Here is a 22,323-nt window from a genome sequence, read left to right as displayed (position 1 = left end):
CAAAGCTCCCCAAAGCAACTGAACAGTTCAGTCATAGACACTGGTAATTCTTCCTTGAGACTTCTTCAGATGTTATAGCAGAGTAGAGGACCAAAGGTGTTCTGAAATAACTGTTTTCTCTCAGGAGCCTGTTAAAAGAAGCTAGGATGCAAGAGCTGGGTTTAGGGGATGTTTCCCTCTCCCGAGTTCAAACTCAACTCCTGGATGGCAGTTATTTTCCTCAGAATTCTACCCCAGGATTCTGAGAGCTTCCCTTGCACTCCTTGGTGTCTTTCATTCCATCCCCTCTCTCTGTGTCTCCACTCTGGTTACTTTCTTCCCAAATTTCCACTTATCACTCCCTACCTTGAGTCTCATGTAACTAGAATTAAAAAGAGTGGAATTTCGAATCCCCTAGTGTGGAGTGGTAGGTTCTCAGAGTGGAAGGGCAAAAAGTTGGTTTGACAAAATATTTATGAGTTAAAAAAGGATTGTGGTCGCTATTTATAAAATATTAGCCTTTAAGTCAAAACGACTGTTAGTAGCTTTTATTTACAACAAGGTAGACATATTAAAGTGGGAAATGTAGGAAGAAGGTAGAGAATTGTCAAGTACTGCTCTGGTGAAGTCCAGCTCATCGCCTGGCAAGGGCTCCCTTAAGTCCTGATCTCCACATGGAAGTCCCTGTAGTCCTCAGCCAAAAGTCCACCAAACTCAAGCCTCCTCCTTCAGCTCCAGTCACTCACGCAGCAAGCCTCTTCAGCACAGAAAGCTCCAGTCAAGGAAAAATCCAGGAAAAAGTGACTGCCTCCAAGAGTCAAGCTTCAGCCAAGCTCACCAAGGCAGAATCAATGAATCAGTCTTTGAGCTTGACCTTTTATACCCTTTTTTCCATGTCACTTCTTGTCTCTCCCCCTCTTTAGTGGCCTATGGAGGTGTGAGCTTTCTCTAGTAAGTAATCTGTGAACTCTCTTACTTAATGGCTCGCTGAGTGCTAAGTAGGTTCTTGATTTGATTAACTTAAAATAGACAAAGGGAGAGTTAATTCTATCTTCACAATAGGAAGGTCAGAAAGAAGGACCATCTGTAGATAGGATGCTCTGTATCCATGTGAACCAAAAATCACTGGATTCTCAGCCAGTCACAGGACCTGTAAATAATTCCAGTGCTACTAAAAGAAGGTATTAGTAGTAGTAGTACAGTGTCAGCAGACATCTAGGTGGCTCAGTGGATAAGAGTCCTGGGCCTTGAGTTAGGAAGCCTCATCTTCCTGAATTCAAATCTGGCCTCAAACACTTGCTAGTTGTGTGACCCTGAGCAAGTCACTTCATTCTTTTTGCCTCAGTTTCTACATTTGTGAAATAACTGGACAAGGAAATGGCAAAATACTCTAGCATCTCAGCCAAGAAGACTCCCAAATAGGGCCACAGAGAGTTAAACATAACTGTAAAATGGCCCAACAACAACACAGTGTGAGCAGCTGTCTGACTAAAAGAAGTTCTAGTTATAAACGCTACTGGCTTTACTCTTCTATTGCTCTTTAGCCCTACATTTCATATGTAGGCATCTGCTTTTGTGGACATAAATGAAAAGTTGTATTTTCTCTACTACGTTTTGGGGAAAAGGAAAGAAAATCTCTTTCTATCGTTCCCTTCCTATGTATGCCCTTTATACCTCTACCTTGGTATGGATATCTAGAGGGCTTGTACTGCGTATGTGTGTGCACGTGTATATACCTGCATGTATGTGTATATGCAATAACCCAGGCTCTGGGTTTAAGAAATTGGATTTATATAATTAAAAATAAATACAGTTTCCTCCAATCGACCAATTATGTTTCTTTTATATGGTAGGCTTAACATTTTACACGTCTAAAAATATAACTAAACACAATTTGTAACCTCTGAATATGCATATATTTTCTTTGAAAGTTTGAATATGAAGGGGAAAAATTCACCATAGTGAAAGTCCTTAGAGGAATATCAAACCTTTTAGGAAATAAATTTATACTCATGTTTCTGACCATGACTGAAGTCAAGTATTTGGGTCTGATATATAATAGATGATGAATAAGTGGTTCTTGATTAATTGATTGAATGAAGATCACCAAACTCTCCTAGCTTCTTTAAGACTGAATTAGAGGATTATCTACCTTACCTCTCAATCTACCTTACATATCTTGAACCCCTTATAATTCTCAGAGGAATATTGGTTAAATTCACTCTAGAATGGTGTTGAGAATGTATTCATTAATGTATGACATGAATATAGTTTTTAGTCACTCTTTGTATCAACTACTTCAGAAATTACAACTCAATGTGTTTTAGACACTGCCCTTGAATTCACAAAGTGATGTGTTGACTTAGCTTCTTTTGTGAAACCAACTCTGAAATGTTATCCATTTTAACACTTTGAAATTCAATCTTTTTCCTGTTTTGATCTTTATAACTTAATTTAAAGGTCACATCATACAAAATCTTTACTCTGTTAGTCTTGTACAGCCTCTGGCCAAAAGCACTACAATTCTGACATGTATTGTAGTCCAGGAAATAATTTAAAGGTGTTTCTTTTCCTCTTCCTGTACTACCTTCTCCCTCCTATCTCCTCCCTCCAACCTACTAGTCTTACAATATAAAACCAGGTCATGAAAACAACTAAACTATTAAACCAAAGCTTTAGAATAGGTTATCTGGCTGATCCCAAGGTCTTAGGAGCTTGGTTCTGGGAACCCAGGAAAAGAAATGATCAAATAAATCTGTATATCTAGTAGCAAATTAATAATATTAAAAAGAAATTTAAAGAGTATTTTTCTCTTGTATCCTTATGAGGTAGGTTGTACAAATATTATTTTCCTTTTACTGTTGAGAAAATCAGTAACAGAATTTGAATGACTTACTTGTCCTAATACACAGCTAGTTAAGGGTTTCAGTTAGAACATAAATGTGGCTCTCCTAATTCCAATGCTCTACAATATATCATTATATTACATGGCTCCTGAGGAAGAAAGGGGAACTCTGTTCATTGACTCACTCTTAAAGGAGTTAGAGAAAATGAAATACTAAATCCAAGGAAGACTGTCACCATATCAATAACAACTCAACTTTTGGAAGATTGGATATTAATCCCAATATGTTATAAAAGAGCCTACAATTAGTTTTGATAAAAATCCTTACTATTCAATGTGCTTAAAATTTTTGTACTCTAAACAGATAGTGTGGCATGGTGCATAAATTATTGTGCTTGGAGTCAGGATGCTCTGGGTTTAAATCCCAATTCAGACATGAGAGTTTTTGACCCTAGGTTAAATCATGCCAACTCTCTGAATCTCAGATTCTTTATCTATAAAATACTTCTTCTTGTTCTTCTTCTTGTTCTTGTTCTTGTTCTTGTTCTTCTTCTGTTGCTACTGCTTCTGTTGTTGCTGCTGCTGCTGCTGCTGCTGCTGCTGCTACTACTACTACTACTACTACTACTACTACTACTACTACTCTTTCATAATGTGATGAACATGGAAATATACATTGCACAATAGCACATATATAACCTATATCATTTTATCTGCTGACTTAGAGAGGGAAGGAGAGAACATGGATTGCAAAAATTGCAGAAAACAATTATTAAAAAGTATATCTGCATGAAATTGGGAAAACATAATAAAAACTACTATGACTACTATTATCAGCAATAATAATAACATTTTATAATGTTTACTATATGTCAGACATAATGCAAAGTACTTTACATCTCCTTTGATCCTAATAACAATCCTGGGGAGAAAGTTCTATTATTATCCTTATTTTACAGATGGGAAAACTGAGGTAAATGAATTAAATGATTTGCCGAGGGTCACATTGCTAGAAATTATCTGAGGCTAGATTGGAAATCAGATCTTTCTGACTCATGACCTACCACTATAAGACCTACCTCATGGATTTATGGGGAGGATCAAATAAGATAAGGTCTACTTTAAAGCCTTGGCAAATCTTAAAGAATTTTACAAATGCTAGCTGTTACTATTTAATTCTTGGATTTATTTTGAGTTCTGTATTTATGACCAATTTTTTCCTATAATCTTAATATGCTGGGTGTTAGGTTAATGCCTTTCTTAAATATTGGTTCTGTGTTGAATAATTTGGGAGAGATTTTGTTGTTGTTAAGCTCAATAAATCTATGTGTAGTTCCATAATATATACTTATTTGTAGAGTTGAAGCAAAATAATGACATTTCCTACATTTTGGAAGTTTATTCTTTAAGATAATATCTATAGATGTCTACAAAATTGATTTGAATCAAATTTTGTGGGGAGGTGAATATCTAAGTGCCCAATTGTAGCACGTGTAATGGAGTTAGCTCTAAAATCGATTTGATTTGTTTGTTAAGATGGGCAAAATCAAGATGAATGATTTCAATCTTTTTCATAATAATAGGAAACTTCACATGTGATACATCAACACAGATACAGTCTATTTATAACTTAAGAGAGTCCTAGGGAGTTGATAGAAGAACCTAGATGTTAATGGACTTGTTTAGAGTCACAAAGGTAACACACATTTGTCAGAGACCAAATTTGAACCCAGGCCTTTCTGACTCCAGTGCTTGATGCTATAACACAGTACCTCTCTTTTACTAAAGTTTAACTGAACGTATAATTAAAATGTATAACTTATCGAGAACCAATGAATTGGTAAATAGTTACAGTGCTTAGTGCTTCCTATTAAGTATAAAGTGATCATAGAAAAACATGGTAGTTCATTTGTGGATTACTTGTGGAAAATTTATGGAAAGAAATGGATGACATTCATATGAAATGAGCAGGAATTTTGAATTATAATCTGCATCACTTGAGAGAACATTCATTTTCAAGGAGAAGGCTGATCCATTGGTGTATGCATAAAAACGTTTATAGCATTCTACTATTCCTCACAATGTATCAATATATGCAAATATAAACCACTTCTACCCTCAGAGACCAACATCCTGACTCTAGTCCTAGCTATTTGAGCATCTATTCCAACAGATACCCTGTGACTCTAAAATAACTGTGTGGCCCTAGGCAAGTCACTTAACCCCAATTGCCTGACCCATAAGACTCCTCTGCAATGGAATTGATACTTACTACTGATTCTAAGGTAGAAGATAAGGGTGTTTATTTTTTTAAAAAATAAACATTTTAATTGATGGCAAAATATCTAAGTCACTTGGAGGCAATTCTAATAAATAAGATGGGTGTGTTCAGTTTGCATAATGCCATTCATGGTCATAAAGTTCATATTGATACTTGAAAACTTTTCTTAGATCATGTATTAATGGATCATTATTAGATCCTTTGTTAAAAAGGCAGACTGATACAGTGGAGAGTATGATAGACTTGAAGTCAAGAAGACCAGAATTCAAATCTGACCTTGGATCCCAATTAGTATATAACTACAAGGAAATAACTTAGGTTTCTTCTATGCCTCAATTTCCTCATCTACACAATGAGGATTATAATGGAGCATCTATTTTAGAGAGCTGTTTTGAGGCACAAATGAAGTAATATTTAAAGTACTTTGTACAACTTAAAATGTTTACTAAATGCCAGTTATTATTATATAATTGATTCATGTCTTCTCATCATGTCTTATAACTTTGTTTATTATATTTTTCATAAGCTCCCTGGGAGAGGAAAGGGAACAAATACTTATTAACACCTGGTACTTTACAAATATTATTTCATTTGTTCCTCATAATTTTACTGAGTTAGATGCTTTTATTTTCCATTTTATAGTTGAGGAAACTGAGGCAGACAGAGGTTAAGTAACTTGCCTAGGATCACATAAATATTTGAGGCTGAATTTAAACTCAGGCCTTCCTGACTCCAGACAAAGAACTCTATCCAAGGTATAACCTAACTTCCTTTTTAAAGGGGCTGTAATGAACAAAAGATGAAATGATTGAGAAAACAAAGATTTGATCTTCTGAGCATATTGATTTATTTAACAGTGCATTACAGTTACCCAACAGATCAGGAGTAGTCTCTTTCCTCAGCTTAGGGCTGGACTCCAAATATGGTGGAGGGGAAAAACTTTTATACATTAAAGTCAATTAAATAAGACTAATTAATTAAAAGAAAACAATACAAAATTAGGTAATCTGATTTGTAATTGGAGTAAATATTAGGGGCTTTCCAAGTTATGAAGAGGAGAATGAACAAATTCAATTCCCTGAATTCAGGAAAAGAGGTATTGAATCCTTCTAAGTCTCTGTAAGTAATGTAATAAGGAACTCCTGGGACAAGATGAAGGACACCTTGAGTGACAGGGTCATCTATTGAGACCTTGGAATGTACCCAGGTGGCAAGAACCAGGGCCTAAAGGCATTTGGACCCACCCCTATAAATACCCATGATGCACAGTACAAAAGAAACTCAATTTTGAGTATTGCTGGGTGGAGGGTGGATCTGGGAGCGTAGGTAGGCCCATACCTGCAATCTAGCATCCTTGTTAAGAGCTTTAGGAGACTATCATAACTACAATCAATAGAGCTGTGAGAGAGCAGTTTATTGACAGCAAGAACATCAATAAGCCTTCCCTATGCTTTGGCTTGGCTCCAGCCAAGTCAAGCCAGAGTTAGTGAGAGGGTGAAGAATCTCCAGCCTATATTTGATCCAACAACATCTATAGTTTCTGATCATCTCCTTGAATTAGTTCGCAATAGCATCCCCAAATCCTCTTCCCTTTCCCTTGTTCCTAATCCCTTGTTGAGCAGGAATTAAATACTGTTGTTTAGGTTCAAGTCAAAATTTGGAGTAACTTTCCTGATTGGTGAAATATCTAAAGCTATTGGGAAGGGAAATTTATTCATGCAGTCAGACTCATAGCATTATCCAACCAGCATCCTAATATTAGCCCATATCAAACATCAAGGCCAACCCCAGGGTAAGGAACTAGAGAAATTGATAACACAGGCAACTCCTTATTGGTTACTTGCTTGGGCAACTGTTAAAGGAGACAGCTTGATAGACTTAGTCCAGTAGAGCCTGTCAGGCTGGGAGAGGCATAGCCCTTCTATTATCAATACTACAAAGATCTGTGTTTCTCTTTTACCCTTTCAACAGTAATCAAAGGAACATGGAAACAATAACTGATTGATCAGTCTGGGGCCAGTTTTCAGATCAGACATATTAGTTGATTTAGATGTACAATTATGAGAAAACTCCTTGTATCAATCTTAGGATCTGTGTTTTGGATCAATAAAACCTAGATGCTTTGTTTAAGGGTCTCTCATCAACAAGTATGGATGGCGTAGTTTCCCAGGCACATAGGACCAGGTTCAAATAATGCAATTAGTTTTTCTCCTAATTCTCCCACAGTTAAACAAACCGTTCTCATAGGATAGAAGTTGGACTAGACTCATAACTGAATTGAAAGGGAACTAAATTTGCTCAAGAATTGTGTCATAAGATGGAGTCAGTGTGATTCACTCAGTTTGCACAATTAACCATTTGCTGACCTAATCCCCTCAATTTTCCCACAGAACTACATTACATACTGGAGAATTTACTTTGAATGCTTTTCTTTTTTTAAAATGAACATCAATATATTATTTGAATCATCCATCTGTTTTTTTTTGTTGTTGTTGTTATTTGACTGGTCTGCCTTTTTCTGGGGATATAGGTTATAGAGAATATCTTAAATGCTACTTATCATGCATCAATCATCACTAGTAATATGCGGTTATTAGTAATATAATTTTCCTAGTTTATACACATCATGTTTTTTGTAAGATCATTTAGCTTTCCTATAATTTGGAGAGTTTACAGCTAATAGTATCCCATGATTCATAGGCATTTGGTATTCTAGGGATATTTTGACTACAGGAAGTAGGTCAGGATTTTCAGAAGCATTGCCCATTTCCCAAATGAAATATAACTTTGTATCCTCCTGCTCCTGTTTTCTTTTTGGAGTATCTACCCAAGACATAGCATCCTGAAAACTCAGTGACATTTTAAGCTATTAAAGAAACTTATACTTTGAATCTACTTAACTTATTAAAGCTTAACATGGCACTAAAACTGCAGGGACACCCTCTCTATGTTTTGATGGATTATCTCAAAGTCCATACCATAGTCTCGATTATTTGTATTCAGTACTAATTTGGTAGCCTGAAAGAGATTGCTAATATAAACTTGTTTGACTATGATCATGTTGACATTGCCCTGTGTCAGTGTTAATAAAAACATTGTGAAACTTCTCAAAGGTAATCTAATTTGGTTTCTTCCTTCCATTAAATTGTGGATCCCTTTTGTCATACAATTGAAATGCTGTTTATTAAATGATGCACATATGTGATGCATAATGTATGCATCTATACATATACCTATATATATAAATATTTGTGTGTATAAACACACACATATATATAAAAGTATTATCCTCATGTTACAGATGAGGAAAAGAAGGCAAAAGATGTTGGGTTACTTCCCTTTGGTCATATAGGGGACAGCTAGGTAGTGCAGTGGATAGAGAACAGACCTGGAGTCAGGAAGACTCATCTTCCTGAGTTCAAGTTTAGCCTCAGACACTAATTGTGTGACCATGGGCACATTACTTAACCCAGTTTGTCTCAGTTTCCTGATATGTAAAATGAGCTGGAGAAGGAAATAGCAAATCACTTTAGTATCTTTGACAAGAACAGTCCAAGTAGAGTCACAAAGAGTCAGATATGACTGAAAAATGATTTAACAACGGCTGGTCATACAGCAAGATAGGGAGGTCTTCTTGAATCCCAAATTCAGCATCCTATCTATTACACTCTCCTACCTAATCGAGAAGAAAAAGCCTGTACAGCTCCATATGTATGCATGAATATATGCATGTATATATACATACATGCACAAATAGCAATTATACATAATATATACATAGACATGTTTATAAATATGTACATATATCGTGCAAATATTGCATATAACAAATATACATAAACAGACATATATATGTATAAGACAAATCTATGGGTCACCCCACCCAGGTTCTTATCATAGTCTGGGCAATAGGGATTCTTCTCTCACTTGTTTTTTCTCCTGTTTTGTTTTTCAGTGATTATGGAGCTAAATAAGGAGGTTCTATAATACTCAGAGATTAATATAGCAAATGCAATGTCATCTACAAATAGGGCCTTATTTTCTATAGGGAATTCCTTTTTTATTTGAACTCTGGAGTGAATCCTCCAGAACAGTAAGAAATGTCTTTGGCAAGCATACCTTATCTTTTAAATTTGCCTCAAAAAAGTGTGTTTTATAGGCTTTAAAATATGAATTCAGACACCTTGTTGGATGAAAACCTTTAAGGCTGAATTTTGCTCTATGAAGTCAAATTCTTTTTAAAAATAGTCAATAAACATGTTAGGATTTAGCTACACTCTTTAGATAGTTTCATCGACTGTAAAAATGTAGTTTTTCTATAATATTATTTGGAAAAACCCACCTTTTCTTTTCCCATAACTTCATTAAGGATATCCTTAATACATGTGCAAATTAAAAGAGTTTATATTTAATGTATTTTTGCAAGTATGACAGATATTTTTAAAATGAATGCCTCAATATTCTTGCCATTACTGCCTTCAGAATGGACCCTGATTGTCCATGTTCTCTGCATATGATTTATCCAGTCCAGCTATTATTCTCATTTTTAAAAACTTCATTTCTATGTTGTGAATCACACTGAGGTTCATGGTTAATATAAATAGGGTGACTTAATTATCTCAAATGGAACGACTAGTTGGCTTTAATAATTATGATACAACTTTCCATTTTCACCTGCTTGTTGTCATTCAGATTTTATTTCTGAAAATGGTTTAGTCCAACTGAGTCTTCTTTCAAGCTTTCTCTAACTGTTTCTCCTTTCATTGTTTTTGTTTTATGAGCTAAGATAGCTCATATTATTCTACCATCTTCTGCTATTAGATTTTATGAGTGAGTTTAAATTCTCCAAACATTGCTTCCCTGTGTCTAAACTTGGCCAAGAGATCAAATATTTTCCAGGTAAGGCCATGTTGGGCTCTTTTGTTCTTCTCATTGTGATATTTAATTTACCTCATTGAAATGTATTGAGGAAACTGTGATAATTAGAATCAATATCTGGGTCTTTTTAAAAGTCCTTTTCCCAATTTTGGCATCAATAATTAATTTATATAGGACAAGTTGGAGTTATTTCAATTGTGCTCTATCTCTTCTCTTTTTTTCTTCTAATTTTATATTGATTTTTGTCTTTGCTCTAACAGATTGACAATCTAATGATATAAATATATATAGATAATTCAGAAATGAAACCTAAATTGATAACCAATATTTTTCTATTAAGTACTCATCAGTTTTAATTATTATATTATAGTTTTTCCAAATGGAGTGGCTCTACACTACCTTCATTTTTTCATTTTCTTTAAAAGAATTTAAAATAATTTTTCTTTCTCCCTCCATCTCTTTTTCCCTCTTCATGAGACTGGGGATAATCTCATATAGTTTCTTCCAGTGCCAATATGCAATACATATTTCCATATTCCTTATGCCATGACAGAAAACACATATCACACAAACAAGAAAAAACTCATGAAGAAAATAAAATGAAAAATAATATGCTTCATTCTGCATTCAGATTCCAACTGTCCTTTCTATGGGTGTGGATAGCATTTTCATCATGAATCTCTTGAATTTATCTTGGATCCTTGCAATGCTTAGTTTTTCACAGTTGATCATCATATAATTTTTCTGTTACTGTATGGAATGTTCCATAGGTTCTACTCACTTCACTTTGCATCAGTTCGTATAAGTCTTTCTAGGTTTTTCTGAAATCATTCTACTCATTATTTCTTATGCCATAATATTATTCCATTACAACTATATACTACAACTTCTATACTGTCTTCTTTATGAAAGCATTTATGATGAATGGGCATGAGACATCTATGTAAACAAGAGACCTTTGCTCTCCTGTTTTTACTTTCATTTTTTTTTGCCACAGTATTCAACTTTTTTAATCACTTTTCTACATTGTGCCCATCTTTATGTCAATGAGTATTGTCCTAAAGATGCCATTATCTTTATTGGGGCCTTCTATAAATGGTCATCATGAACATATCAATGAAAGATGACCTAATGTAAAGTAACTGCCAGAACTTTATTTGCTTTATCAAGAAAGACTTGGAGCCATCTTTTCATTTAGTTGCAAATTATTTTTTTTGTCCTGGTTTCTTTTATAGCAGGGGTCTGCAACCTTTTTGGGTGTGAGAGCCATAAATGCCACATTTTTTAAAATGTAATTTCGTGAGAGCCGTATAGTGCTCACAGTGCATGCTCCTATAACAGTGTGCGCTCCTGTAACAACACCTGAAAAAAAATTGACTTTATGGCTCCTGCAGAAAGAGCCATACGTTGCTGACCCCTGTTTTATGGGATGGATGTTCATATTAATATGATTCAATCCTTCTACTAGGTTTGCATTTTAAGACAATGTCAAAACTGTGACTATTCACACTATCTCCTCCCTTTTGCAAAATTCTCTCATGTACTCTAGAAGTAGAAATTAAATAGTATACAGCAATTATAAATATTTCTGTTTCATCCGTTGTAATGGCCAAGGAACTTATCATTAAGTAACGAGCCAGGTGGTAATAAGCCCTTCCATGCTTACTGACTTTTCCTTGCCAAGCAGACATAATATCTTAACAGAGTTGTAGGAAATTTGTAGATAGGACTTATTATAGTGAGACCAAGCAGACCAAGCAAAAACCTGGCTGAGGCTGTGAACATTCCAAACCCAGATTGTTGAGAGAGGTTTGTCCTCAGAGACTAAGAGAAGTTGACAATGGTTTTGTCCTAGAGAGGAGGAATGAAGCTAGAGGCTGAGGCTACTCTTCAACTAGCTTGGGGACTTATTTGGAATCTCAAAGAGGACCTAATTCACTGAGGGATCTTCAATCAGGATCTAGGTTGAGTTAGGGGTTCTGTTCTTGTTGGTGGACAACTACAGAAAGCCCTCTACACCCTAACTTATTGGATTTAATTTGCTGTTTCCTGAAGTGTTCCTGTGACCTGATTTCATCTGGATACCATCCTGGGACATTATTATGTGAGGTTCCCAAATTCCCTTTGCCTTGGCAGCCCTGCCAGAACTGGCTGTTTTTAGATAGAGTAGAATAGCCATTTTCCCTAGTCAACATTCCTTGGCCATAGACTTAAGGTTTTCAGTTAGCCATCTAACTTCCTCATCTGCCCTTGTTAAACATTGAACAACCCTTTCTTATAAACTTCCTGGTAGTCTCCTTTCCAGTCTTCAAGAACCTACTTAATTTAAACTGTTTCCCTGGCTATGTTGGTTTCTGTTATTTTGTTTCTCCAGCTAAGAGTGATATTGTGTTACCTCTCCCTAATCAGCTGTGGGTCACTGTTACCCCAGCAGTTCTGGTGTTTTCCCTCTCATTCCCTACCTATTCCTTCATTCCCCAAAAGAACTTATTTTCAGTTATATTTCAACAGGAATACTTAAAGCCTTTTCAGTATTGTAGAACTTGCCATGCTTGTATTGTCCTGGCAGAGTCTTTGTCCAGTATCACTCTCATGCCACAGTATAGATATTTGAGTTGACTGACCTTTTATCCATCTCATATTCCCTACTTTTTCACTGAAGTGCTACCCATCTCTCTAAGCCATCTATTTTCAGTCAGCATCAGTTTTGGTTAACTAGTGCTTATAATTTCCCAAACTCAAAAGTAGAAAAGATTTTTTAGATTATTCATCTTCCCTGCCATTGAGGATGAATTTTCTCCAGTTAATTGCCTAATGTTTTTCTCACTAGTTTCAGTACTTTTAAATGTTGAAATTAGCTTTAGTGTCCTATTCAATTGATTTTCAATGTACTTTCTAGTTGATTTTCCATGTTCCTCTTAAAAATTAACTTACTTTCTTGAATATAATAGGTCATGGTGCTTAATCAAAAGAAAATACAACCAGCAAACAGTAGCACCTTAGTTTTTTATTTAGAATTCCCTTTGTTTCTTTTCTCCATCACCTGTGATGATATAACAATTGCTTCTATTGTTAAATGAGTACTCCCTCCTAAAGCAGTTGCTTCTATGTAAAACAAAATATGTCACTTAAAATAAAATTAATTTGTAAAACATATGAAAGAATATAGATTTCTTAATCTTAAAAGATGAGGCAAGGCTGACCAAGAACATCTCTTTACCTGGTATGGTTCTTTTAGATACTTAAACTCCAGATACATGTCCCTCCTTGGGCTCTGCTTCTGGGTCTACACCCATTGGGTATCCTATAGCAACATACTTTAGGATTGCTACAGTGGTATTTTTTCCCCAAATGATCACAATGATGTTCTAGCAGACAGGTCTGGAGAGATCTTGACTCCATTCTTATCTCAGTGCACAATAGCTAAATTCCCAAAAGGTAACACCATAAATGAGATTTTGCTAAAGACTGGCTGAAACTCTATGAAACAATATCTAAATGAAAAGTTTGATGACATTTTATACTCTAGTAAGCAACTTTTATAGCTGAAAGATTTTCTCTAATACGAGTTCAACACAATCACTTGAAAAGTTTAGCACGACATATTCATTAAACAAACATTGTGTCTGTAATATGAATAGAACTCTGTTAGGAAATGAGAAATCAATCCATGAGCAGCTATTAGTAATAACATTGTTCTAGGCATTATGTTAGATGCCAGTTATACTGCTGCAAATGTAAAGTAGTCCTTGCCCTCAAAAGGCCTACATTCTGTAGGGAGAAAACATGCACATTTATGTAAAATACAAAATACTTTTTCATAGGAGAAGTTCTAGTGTCAAAAATCAAGAAAAATCTCATTTCAAATGTACTATTTAAGCTGAGCTTTAAAGAAAAGGCAAAGGCAAGGAACAACACATTCCAGGTAAAGGGGGACAGAATATGTAAAGGCAAAGATATAGATGAAATGTTGTGCATAAATAAAAGTAAATAGGACAGTTTATTAGAGCACAGAGAGTATGAAGGGGACTAATATCAAAAAAGTCTGAAAGGAAAGTCAAAGCCAGACTGTGAAGGGCTTTAAATGCCTAACAGGGGAGTTTGTATTTTGTCTTAGAGACAATAAGGAGTCACTAGAATTTCTTACACAGAAGGCTTGACAGGGTTAAGCCATGTTTTAAAATGTTCACTTCAGCAATCATATGAGTAATAAAGTAAAGGGACGAAATGAACAAGTTGTTTAAATGATGGGCTGATACAATCTAAAGGTGATTAGGGGCCCTAATTAGTTTGGTAACCTTGTGAATGGGGAGAAGATAATTTGTGTAAAAATGTTTTGGAGGTAGACACAATTTAGAAACTGATTGGATATGAGGGGATGAGGGAAAAGTCGAATTGGAGGGTAACCCTGAGCTTCCAAGAGGAATTAGAAAAGAAAGTTTCAATACATGATGGGATTATAAGGAAAGATGACAAGATCTGCTTCTGACCTTTTGAGTTTGAGATGCTTATTAGAAATTAGAAATAACCAATATGCAGTTATTGGTTTTGAGCTGGAGCTCAAGAAAAAGACTAGGAAGACAAACATGAATTCTATTCTCAAGAAGTTTACAGTTTAGTAGGGAAAATAGAATATGCACACAGATATCCAGATTTTCATCATTCTCCATGGAGAATTTGTAGAAATGCATGGACAAGAATTTACATTGGATGAGAAGTCATGGATAGGTTGCCTCTGTTGTGGGGGGTGGCTACAACAGTGATATTATTGCTCCTTTGAAATGTTGAGGTATTATGTTTAAGTACATAATTTAATTAATTAAGGATTCATTAAGTATTTGCTCTTGTTCTGGAAATACAAAGATAAAAAGTGAAGGCTAATCCCTGCCCACAAGACATTTACAATTTACTGGAATAATATATGGAAGACTTGGAAAACATTCATATAATAAGAAAATTGCATCTCTGTGTATAAAGCTAAAGTTTGTATGGCGAATAGATTCCTTGGCAGCATCACAAATGAATAAAATCTAAGTTAGCACAATGAAGAGAAAGAAATTTCTAGCTAACATTATTATAGAGAAATTAGGCTGATGAAATCATTTAAACTTGGTCATTCTAAAATTTTCATACCTAACTGTATATTGCCAACAGGATAAAAAGTAGGAAAAAGGTGACTTAAACCCCAAACTATTCCAAAGCACTCGTTAGTATTAAAAAATTAAACTGAAAAATGTTGAAGCCCACTAACATGGGAATGGCTGGATAAATTAATCTATATGACTATAGGGAACCATTACAATTTAATATGAAATAATTAATAGAAGATACAGTGATGCATGGAAAGATTTACATGAACTGATGTAAAGTGAGCAGAACCATGACAAGATAGACAACTACAACATGGTAAATGGAAATAAGCTAAAAATAAAAGTAAATACTGTAAGTGGTTTGAGTTTATTCCTAAAGAAGACAATCTAGAATCCTTTCTCTTCCTTCTTCATAGAGTTGGGGGACTATTTGTATATAACACTGAATATTCATACCATTATACTTGTTGATATGTTGATTAGTTTTGCTGAACCATCTCCCCTCCCCTTCTTCTTTTGTAATAAGGTGTGGTTCACTGGGTTGGGGAAAGATTTGAAGGTAATAGAAAAGAATTAGAAAAAAAAAGTTTTTAAAAGATCAATGTAATTCTTAGATCAATGAAATATTACTTTCCTTATTAGCTTTGTGTATCAGTAAAGTCACTTTAAAAATTATATATTCCCTAGTTGGATGTTAGATATTGTGTAAAACTACCTTTAACTGTGACTTAGGATAGGATTGAACTCAATTGCAGTATATCATCTACATAGTATGATTTGTGAAGCACCAGAGCAGCCCCTTCAAAAATATCTCTTTCCCCCATCATCTTGTTCCTGATAGTAAAATTCAACCATTAGAGAGTAATTCTTTCAGATTATTAAGAAACATTCACATTAGGTTGCAGTTAGTGCTTGTAGGAATGAGAGAATAAACCTTAGCAATTATTCCCTTTTGTGATTGTTTATCAGTTTTTCCAAATGACAAGTTTTTGAGATCTGGTTCCTAAAAATTCATCAAAGAATTTCAATAAGAGAGAAGACAAATCCAGAGTATATGGACCTAAAAAGGCTTTATGTTCAGTCTTTTTTAGACAGCCAGGGAATATCATGAAAGTCCTTGGAATACATGAAGAAAGAGAATCTAGTCATTGATATGGGAGGTGGAAAGAATAACCTAGAAAACAGATTAATTTGGGCCATGTATGAAATAATTATATAGCTTTATTTTCAAATGATAACTGAATTGGGACCACTTGCAAATATATTAGAATGAGAAAGTGTGCACTCATCCTCTTCTTGTTCTTATTATGTGTGAGATTCATGTATAAGTATGAGCTCTTTCAGAGCAACATTTCTGAAGCAAAATGGGAAATTGGTTCATTGTAATGCTTTATTTAAAGTCTCTGTACAACATCATTTTGCAAATTTCCCCCCAAAAGACTGATTTTTATCATTTCATATTTTCTTGTTCCTCCTACTCAACAGAAAATGCACGTCTTCAAAAAGACCCTGCAAGCATTGATCTACCCAATGTCATCCACCACTCCTCACAATTTTGAGGTGTGGACAGCTACCACCCCAACCTACTGCTATGAATGTGAAGGTCTACTGTGGGGGATAGCGAGACAAGGCATGAAGTGTATGGAATGTGGTGTCAAATGTCATGAAAAGTGTCAGGACCTTCTCAATGCTGACTGTTTGCAGAGTAAGTATTCAATCAAATATTCGATGTGTTCAAGTAATATGGTACCAGAATGCTGCTTAGGTAGAACCTTAAAATTTATTTTTGCTGGATGAAGAGCCACTAAATGGAGATTTGGCTCTGTTCATGAGGTAATCAATTGATTTTGTTTTGTCATGCTCATGGAAGGGCAAAGTCATAATAATTAAGGTGGGATGACCCAGATTCCATCCCATACTACCACTAGGATTTAGAGGGCTCTGAACACACCTGCACTTCTTCAATAAATACAAAAATTGAACTTATTACTTGGGCTTGACCTTGCCCTATTTCCTCATCCTTAAAAAGCCTATTTAGCAGCAACATTACTTTCTCTTAGAGTTCCAGCTTACAGAGGCTTCTATCCCTGCTTCTCCTTCTCTTGTGTCTCAGGATCTTTCTACTACCAACTGAATTTGTTTTAAAAATCTGGTCTGAAGGAACATTTTCTACCTGTCCTAAGCACCAAAACTATTCTATTACAGTATCCAGGTTTTATAGCAGAAAAGGGCTGGCAAAACATGAAAAGCTGTTATGAAGGATTTTGGTTTCCACTCCATGAAATAGAAATTCATAAAAACAAAGTGGCCCCAGAAACAACTGTTTAGCCATGTGTTGGCACTGGAATTGGCACTGAGGGTTATACCTGGTACTTTGCATTTGCATAATGTTTTATACTTTATTTCCTCCTCTAAAGCATATTAACCTCTTTTATGTGTTCTTAACTCAATAGCCCTGTGAGGAAGTAGATAGGTGGAATGTACAGTCCATCATCAGTGACCAAGTTATTCCCGTTGAATTGTAATGGCATAAATTCTTGCCTGAACTTCCTAGTTTGAGAACAGAGGAATAATTTCCTCACTTGGCAGCTATGATCCCACCACAGCCAGTTCTTCTAGTGCTGCATGAGTACCTGCTGTGCCCTTTTATAAGAGATTATCTTAAATTGTATATTTTAAAGCATTCATGCAATCTCTTCGCCTTAGCTAACCTTTGTCCAGCTGCTGAACCACCACAATATTGCACTACGAAAAGTGGTGTTCTTTTTTAACTTTCTGGTGATGTGCTCAGTTGTATCTATATGGAAAACTAAAGGCCCTTTCTAACCTACAACATTAGCAAAACTATTTCCAGGACCCTCTGTTTAAACACTGAAATATATCCACAAATCATGAGTTCTTTAACTCATCTGCTCACTACCTGTTCCATTTCCATTTATGTGGAATGTCTAACAGAGGACTTAGGTGAACTGAGCAGAATCCTCTGTGGAAAAAACAGAATAATGCCAAAGGGTAGATAAAATCAGAAAATCAGAAATACTTCCAGTGCTTATCATAATCTCAGCCATCTAAGTCCTACAACCTTTTTACCTGATTAAAATTCTCTCCGCATGATCACACAGAAGCTATGTTAATGGTAATGAATACATATGAATATATTTTCACCTGAAGCAATAGTATTGCTCTTAAAAATGTGCCATTTGGATTGCCAATGTAAAGAGGAGACAAAGCCTTTTTACAATTGCTATTACTCATCCAATTTATTTGGAGGACGAGAGATGCAATTAAAATCTTATCCACTGTATAAAAATGATTAATTGTATCTAGTAGATTTAAGAAATACTCCAATCAGAGTGGTAGGATGAGGTAAAGTCAATAGAAGGGAGTGGAAAAAAGGATTTGTAGCATATAATAAATGACTAGTGTCTTTAAAGAAAGATGGTGAAGATCACACATAAGTAATTAGCTTGTTGCTTTCTCATTCTTTCATGTAGAAGAGATAATACCTTGCTCATTAAATTTCATAAAGCCCTGCATATTACCCTAGTATTCATCATTTCTAAGTGAGAAATATTTTATATTGGTCGAATAAATTGTACAGTTCTTTAAAAGACTAATGGAATGAACTCAGAATATTTGAGGATGGTGATATATTCATTTTAAAATGCATATATGAAACTCAAAAATAAAACAGTATTTGTACTATAGGAAGTTTTGACTGAAAGTCTCAGTTCTAGCATTACCACTAATTTTGTATTATTCATTCTTTGGTAAGTCACTACCCTTCACTGCTTGTTTTTTTTTAATCTATAGAATTAGTATATAAATATATCCTGTATCTCTTATAGGAAATGAAAAGAATAAAAAAGAACAAAGATGGAATTCAAATAGTCACACATCTGTTTTGCATGTATATGTACATACATGTATATAAAGAGATGGGGTATTCAGAGAGGACTAGCACCTTTGGTGTGAGAACTTACCAAACTCTTTTCAGAGCTGTTTATTCTTCTTTGATGTCCACTTGTCACTCAACTCTCACTAGTGGCTCCAAAAAGCTGTATCATATGCAGCAGCAATACCTAGGTAAACCAGTCTAGTAAAAAAAAAATCTAATACTTTATCTATCACAAATAATCTCATCTCTTAGTTTTAACTTAATTTTTTCTCACATTAACAAATGGCCCAACCATATCTTTATTTTTAATAAATAAGTACATTTCTTTTTAAAACAAAATAAAATTTCCAGCTAGGTAGCTCAGTAGATTGAAATTCAGGTCTAGAGATAGGAGGTCCTGGATTAAAATCTGACTTCAGACACATCATAGCTATGTGACCCTAGGCAAGTCACTTAACTTCTATTGCCTAACACTTATCACCCTTCTGCCTTGGAACCAATACACAGTATTGATTCTAAGATAGAAATTAATGTTTTTTTTAAAAAAGATTTATATGAGACATATAGCTTGAAATGTCTAGTAGGGAGTTGGATATTGAGATTGGAGATCAGTAGGGAGGTTAAGAATAGATAAGCACTTTAGAATTTATCTATGCTGACATGATTATTGAATATATAGAAGCTAATGAATTCACCAAGTGAAATAATAAACTAAAGAAGAGAAGAGGTCCCAGACAAAGCCCTGTGGGACACCTATGGTTGATGGGTGTGATCTATATGAAAATCTACCAAAGGATACTGAGTAGCCCTAAGGTAAGAGGAGAACCAGGAGAGAGTAGGGTCACAAAAACCCAGAGAGAAGAGAGTATCAAGAACAAAAGAATGATCAAAGCTAGAAAGATGTCAAAAAGCATTAGAATTTTTAAAAGGCCATTAGATTTGTCAGTTAAGAGATCACAGTAGCTTTGGAGAAAGCAGTTTCAAATGAAAGATGAAGTCAGTATTCCGTCTCTAGAGAATTAAAAGTGAGTGAGGGGATAGGAGGTGGAGATATCTATTCAAGAAGTCTTCCAAGGGATTCAGCAACAAAAGAAAGGAGAACTTTTTGTATTGACATCTGACTGATATTTATATTCTTAGTAAAGAATCTTAGTTCTGATGATTTACAAGAGAACTCTAGCAAGAAAGAGAAGGAGCAATCCAGTAGTAGGGAAACCCAGAGAGAAAGTAGTATTACAAAAAATCTAGAGAGTATCAAGGAGAAGAGATAAGATAATAGCTGGTGTGAATAGATAGATCAAATTTATTTCAAAAACACCAAATAATGGCCTATTTAACAATAGGATTTCTCATAGTAAGTATGGATATTGGGGCCCCAAACTTCTTAGATTTTCTGTGCCAGGATACAGGCACCAGCACAAGGTGGTTGTATTATTTGGTGATAGCTTTTGTTAAAAAAAAAAATTGGTTTGTGAACTCTATAAAAGGAATAGATTTAGAGAGGACATCATTAGACTCCTTTAAATATTTAAATATTTGTTAAGTGTAAGAGAGAATTAACTTCTTTATTGCCCTAGGACAGGGATCTGCAACCTTTTTGGCCCTTGAGAGCCATAAACGCCACATTTTTTAAAATGTAATTTCGTGAGAGCCGTACAATATGTTTAACACTGAATACAAGTAAATATGTGCATTTTATGTAAGAACAACACTTTTAAAGTACAATAAGTCTCTGAACTATTTTTAATAACATTATTATGTGCTAACCAATGATAAATAAAGTACATTAATGTGACTTCTGGTGCTGCATGGTTTTGCTGATTATTAATCAAAATTATCTTGATTATTAATCAAAAAACAAGACTTAATGGGGTACTATAGTACTGATACAACTGCACACATACATATAAAACTCCTTTACATTAAGAAAATTGCTGAAATAAAGAAAAATTCAGGGAAGAATACTTTTCCTCTCCCTCTCTCAAGTCAGGCAACAGGAAAAGAAAAAGCTGCCAGCCTGCTGGTTAAGCCATTTGACCACATAAATTAAGTAGGAGATCAGGAGATTACAGAAAATAACATGACTTGTGTGCAGGCATTAGTAAGTAGTGGGGAGGATGGGACCTTTTCATGGAAAACTGACCGGGACACATCACACACATTTCCCGGTACAGGTGTTTATCAGTGCTGCCTACTCAATCATTCTGTATCAAATGAAACAACTACTGGGGAGGAAATGCTTCTCACTAATGAAGCATATGTAAAGATGTAATCTGACTATAGTTCCCCTTTAAGAGCAGGTAGAAAGTTAAAAACAATAACAATCCCACAAACAGGGAGTGCAGACCCCCACGAATGCACTGAGATAAAGCCATGTAAATCAGAGGCAGAGAGGTAGAGAATGTAGACAAAAGTGATCAATCACTATACAGAACCCCAAGATGTCAGTAACAGGTGTGGAAAGAGTAAAAGGAGGGCAGGAGGAGGAACATGCAGCACACTTACCAAGCTAAACTAAAGACCAGGATTTGTCTTGTGTGGCAATATCAATGAGGGAGCCTTCTATCTTAGAAGATAGTCACTGTACCAAAAGGATCACATGACATATCACATGACGCATGATGTCATGCGTAAACTGTTAGTACTGTGCTGCAGTTGACTTTATGGCTCCTGCTGAAAGAGCCATATCTGGCCCTCAAAAGAGCCAGATATGGCTCGAGAGCCATATGTTGACCATCCCTGCCCTAGGAGAAGTGGATAGAGGTCACAGAATGGCAGATTTGAGCTCAAAATGAGGGAAAATTATTAAAAATAGAACTGACCTAAAGTAAAATGATTTCCTCGGTATGTAGAATGTTCTCCATCCTTAGAAGTCATTATTTAGGATATTGTAGTAGAATTAGTATTTGTATTCAGGTTAAACTAAATCAACTCTCAGTTCTAAATTGTTATATTTCTCTCCCATTCTTCCCCTGAGCATGACTGAGGTCAAAGACTGCCAGGGTTATGACTGAGGAGTCTTCACGAAGTTAAATGAACCCTGCCTGGTTTAGACAGTTGTGCTGTCGATTATCAGGAACTGAGAAAATGATATAGAAATAGCTGTAGAGATTAGAATTTCGGTTCAATAAACCAAGAGGTCCTGGGTTCAAATGTGAATCTGGTTGTACTGTTTCTTCACCCATAAAAGTATAGGGTTCGAATAGATGATATATAAGGCTCTTTGTCAATGTTCTTATGAAAGGAATAACCAAGTTTGTAGCACTAAAAGGGCCAGAGGTAGAATATTGTGTCTAAAATAGAAATGGACTCAAAAAACAAGAATAACGAGCTCTTCTAAAAAGACAATAAG

General features: G+C 35.1%; 1 protein-coding gene across 2 annotated transcripts in view; it reads left to right on the top strand.

The window, feature by feature from the left end:
- Positions 1 to 22,323, top strand: part of UNC13C (unc-13 homolog C) — a 717,151-nt gene that overhangs the window by 234,098 nt on the left and 460,730 nt on the right. For both annotated transcript variants that reach the window (XM_044665156.1, XM_044665155.1), the window contains one exon: positions 16,559 to 16,778. In XM_044665156.1, coding sequence (XP_044521091.1) covers positions 16,559 to 16,778 — 220 coding nt within the window. The remainder of the gene's footprint in view (positions 1 to 16,558; positions 16,779 to 22,323) is intronic.

Source organism: Gracilinanus agilis, chromosome 2, assembly GCF_016433145.1.
Source record: "Gracilinanus agilis isolate LMUSP501 chromosome 2, AgileGrace, whole genome shotgun sequence".
NCBI classification, from domain to species: Eukaryota; Metazoa; Chordata; class Mammalia; order Didelphimorphia; family Didelphidae; genus Gracilinanus; species Gracilinanus agilis.
This window is presented reverse-complemented; position numbering and strand designations above follow the sequence as displayed.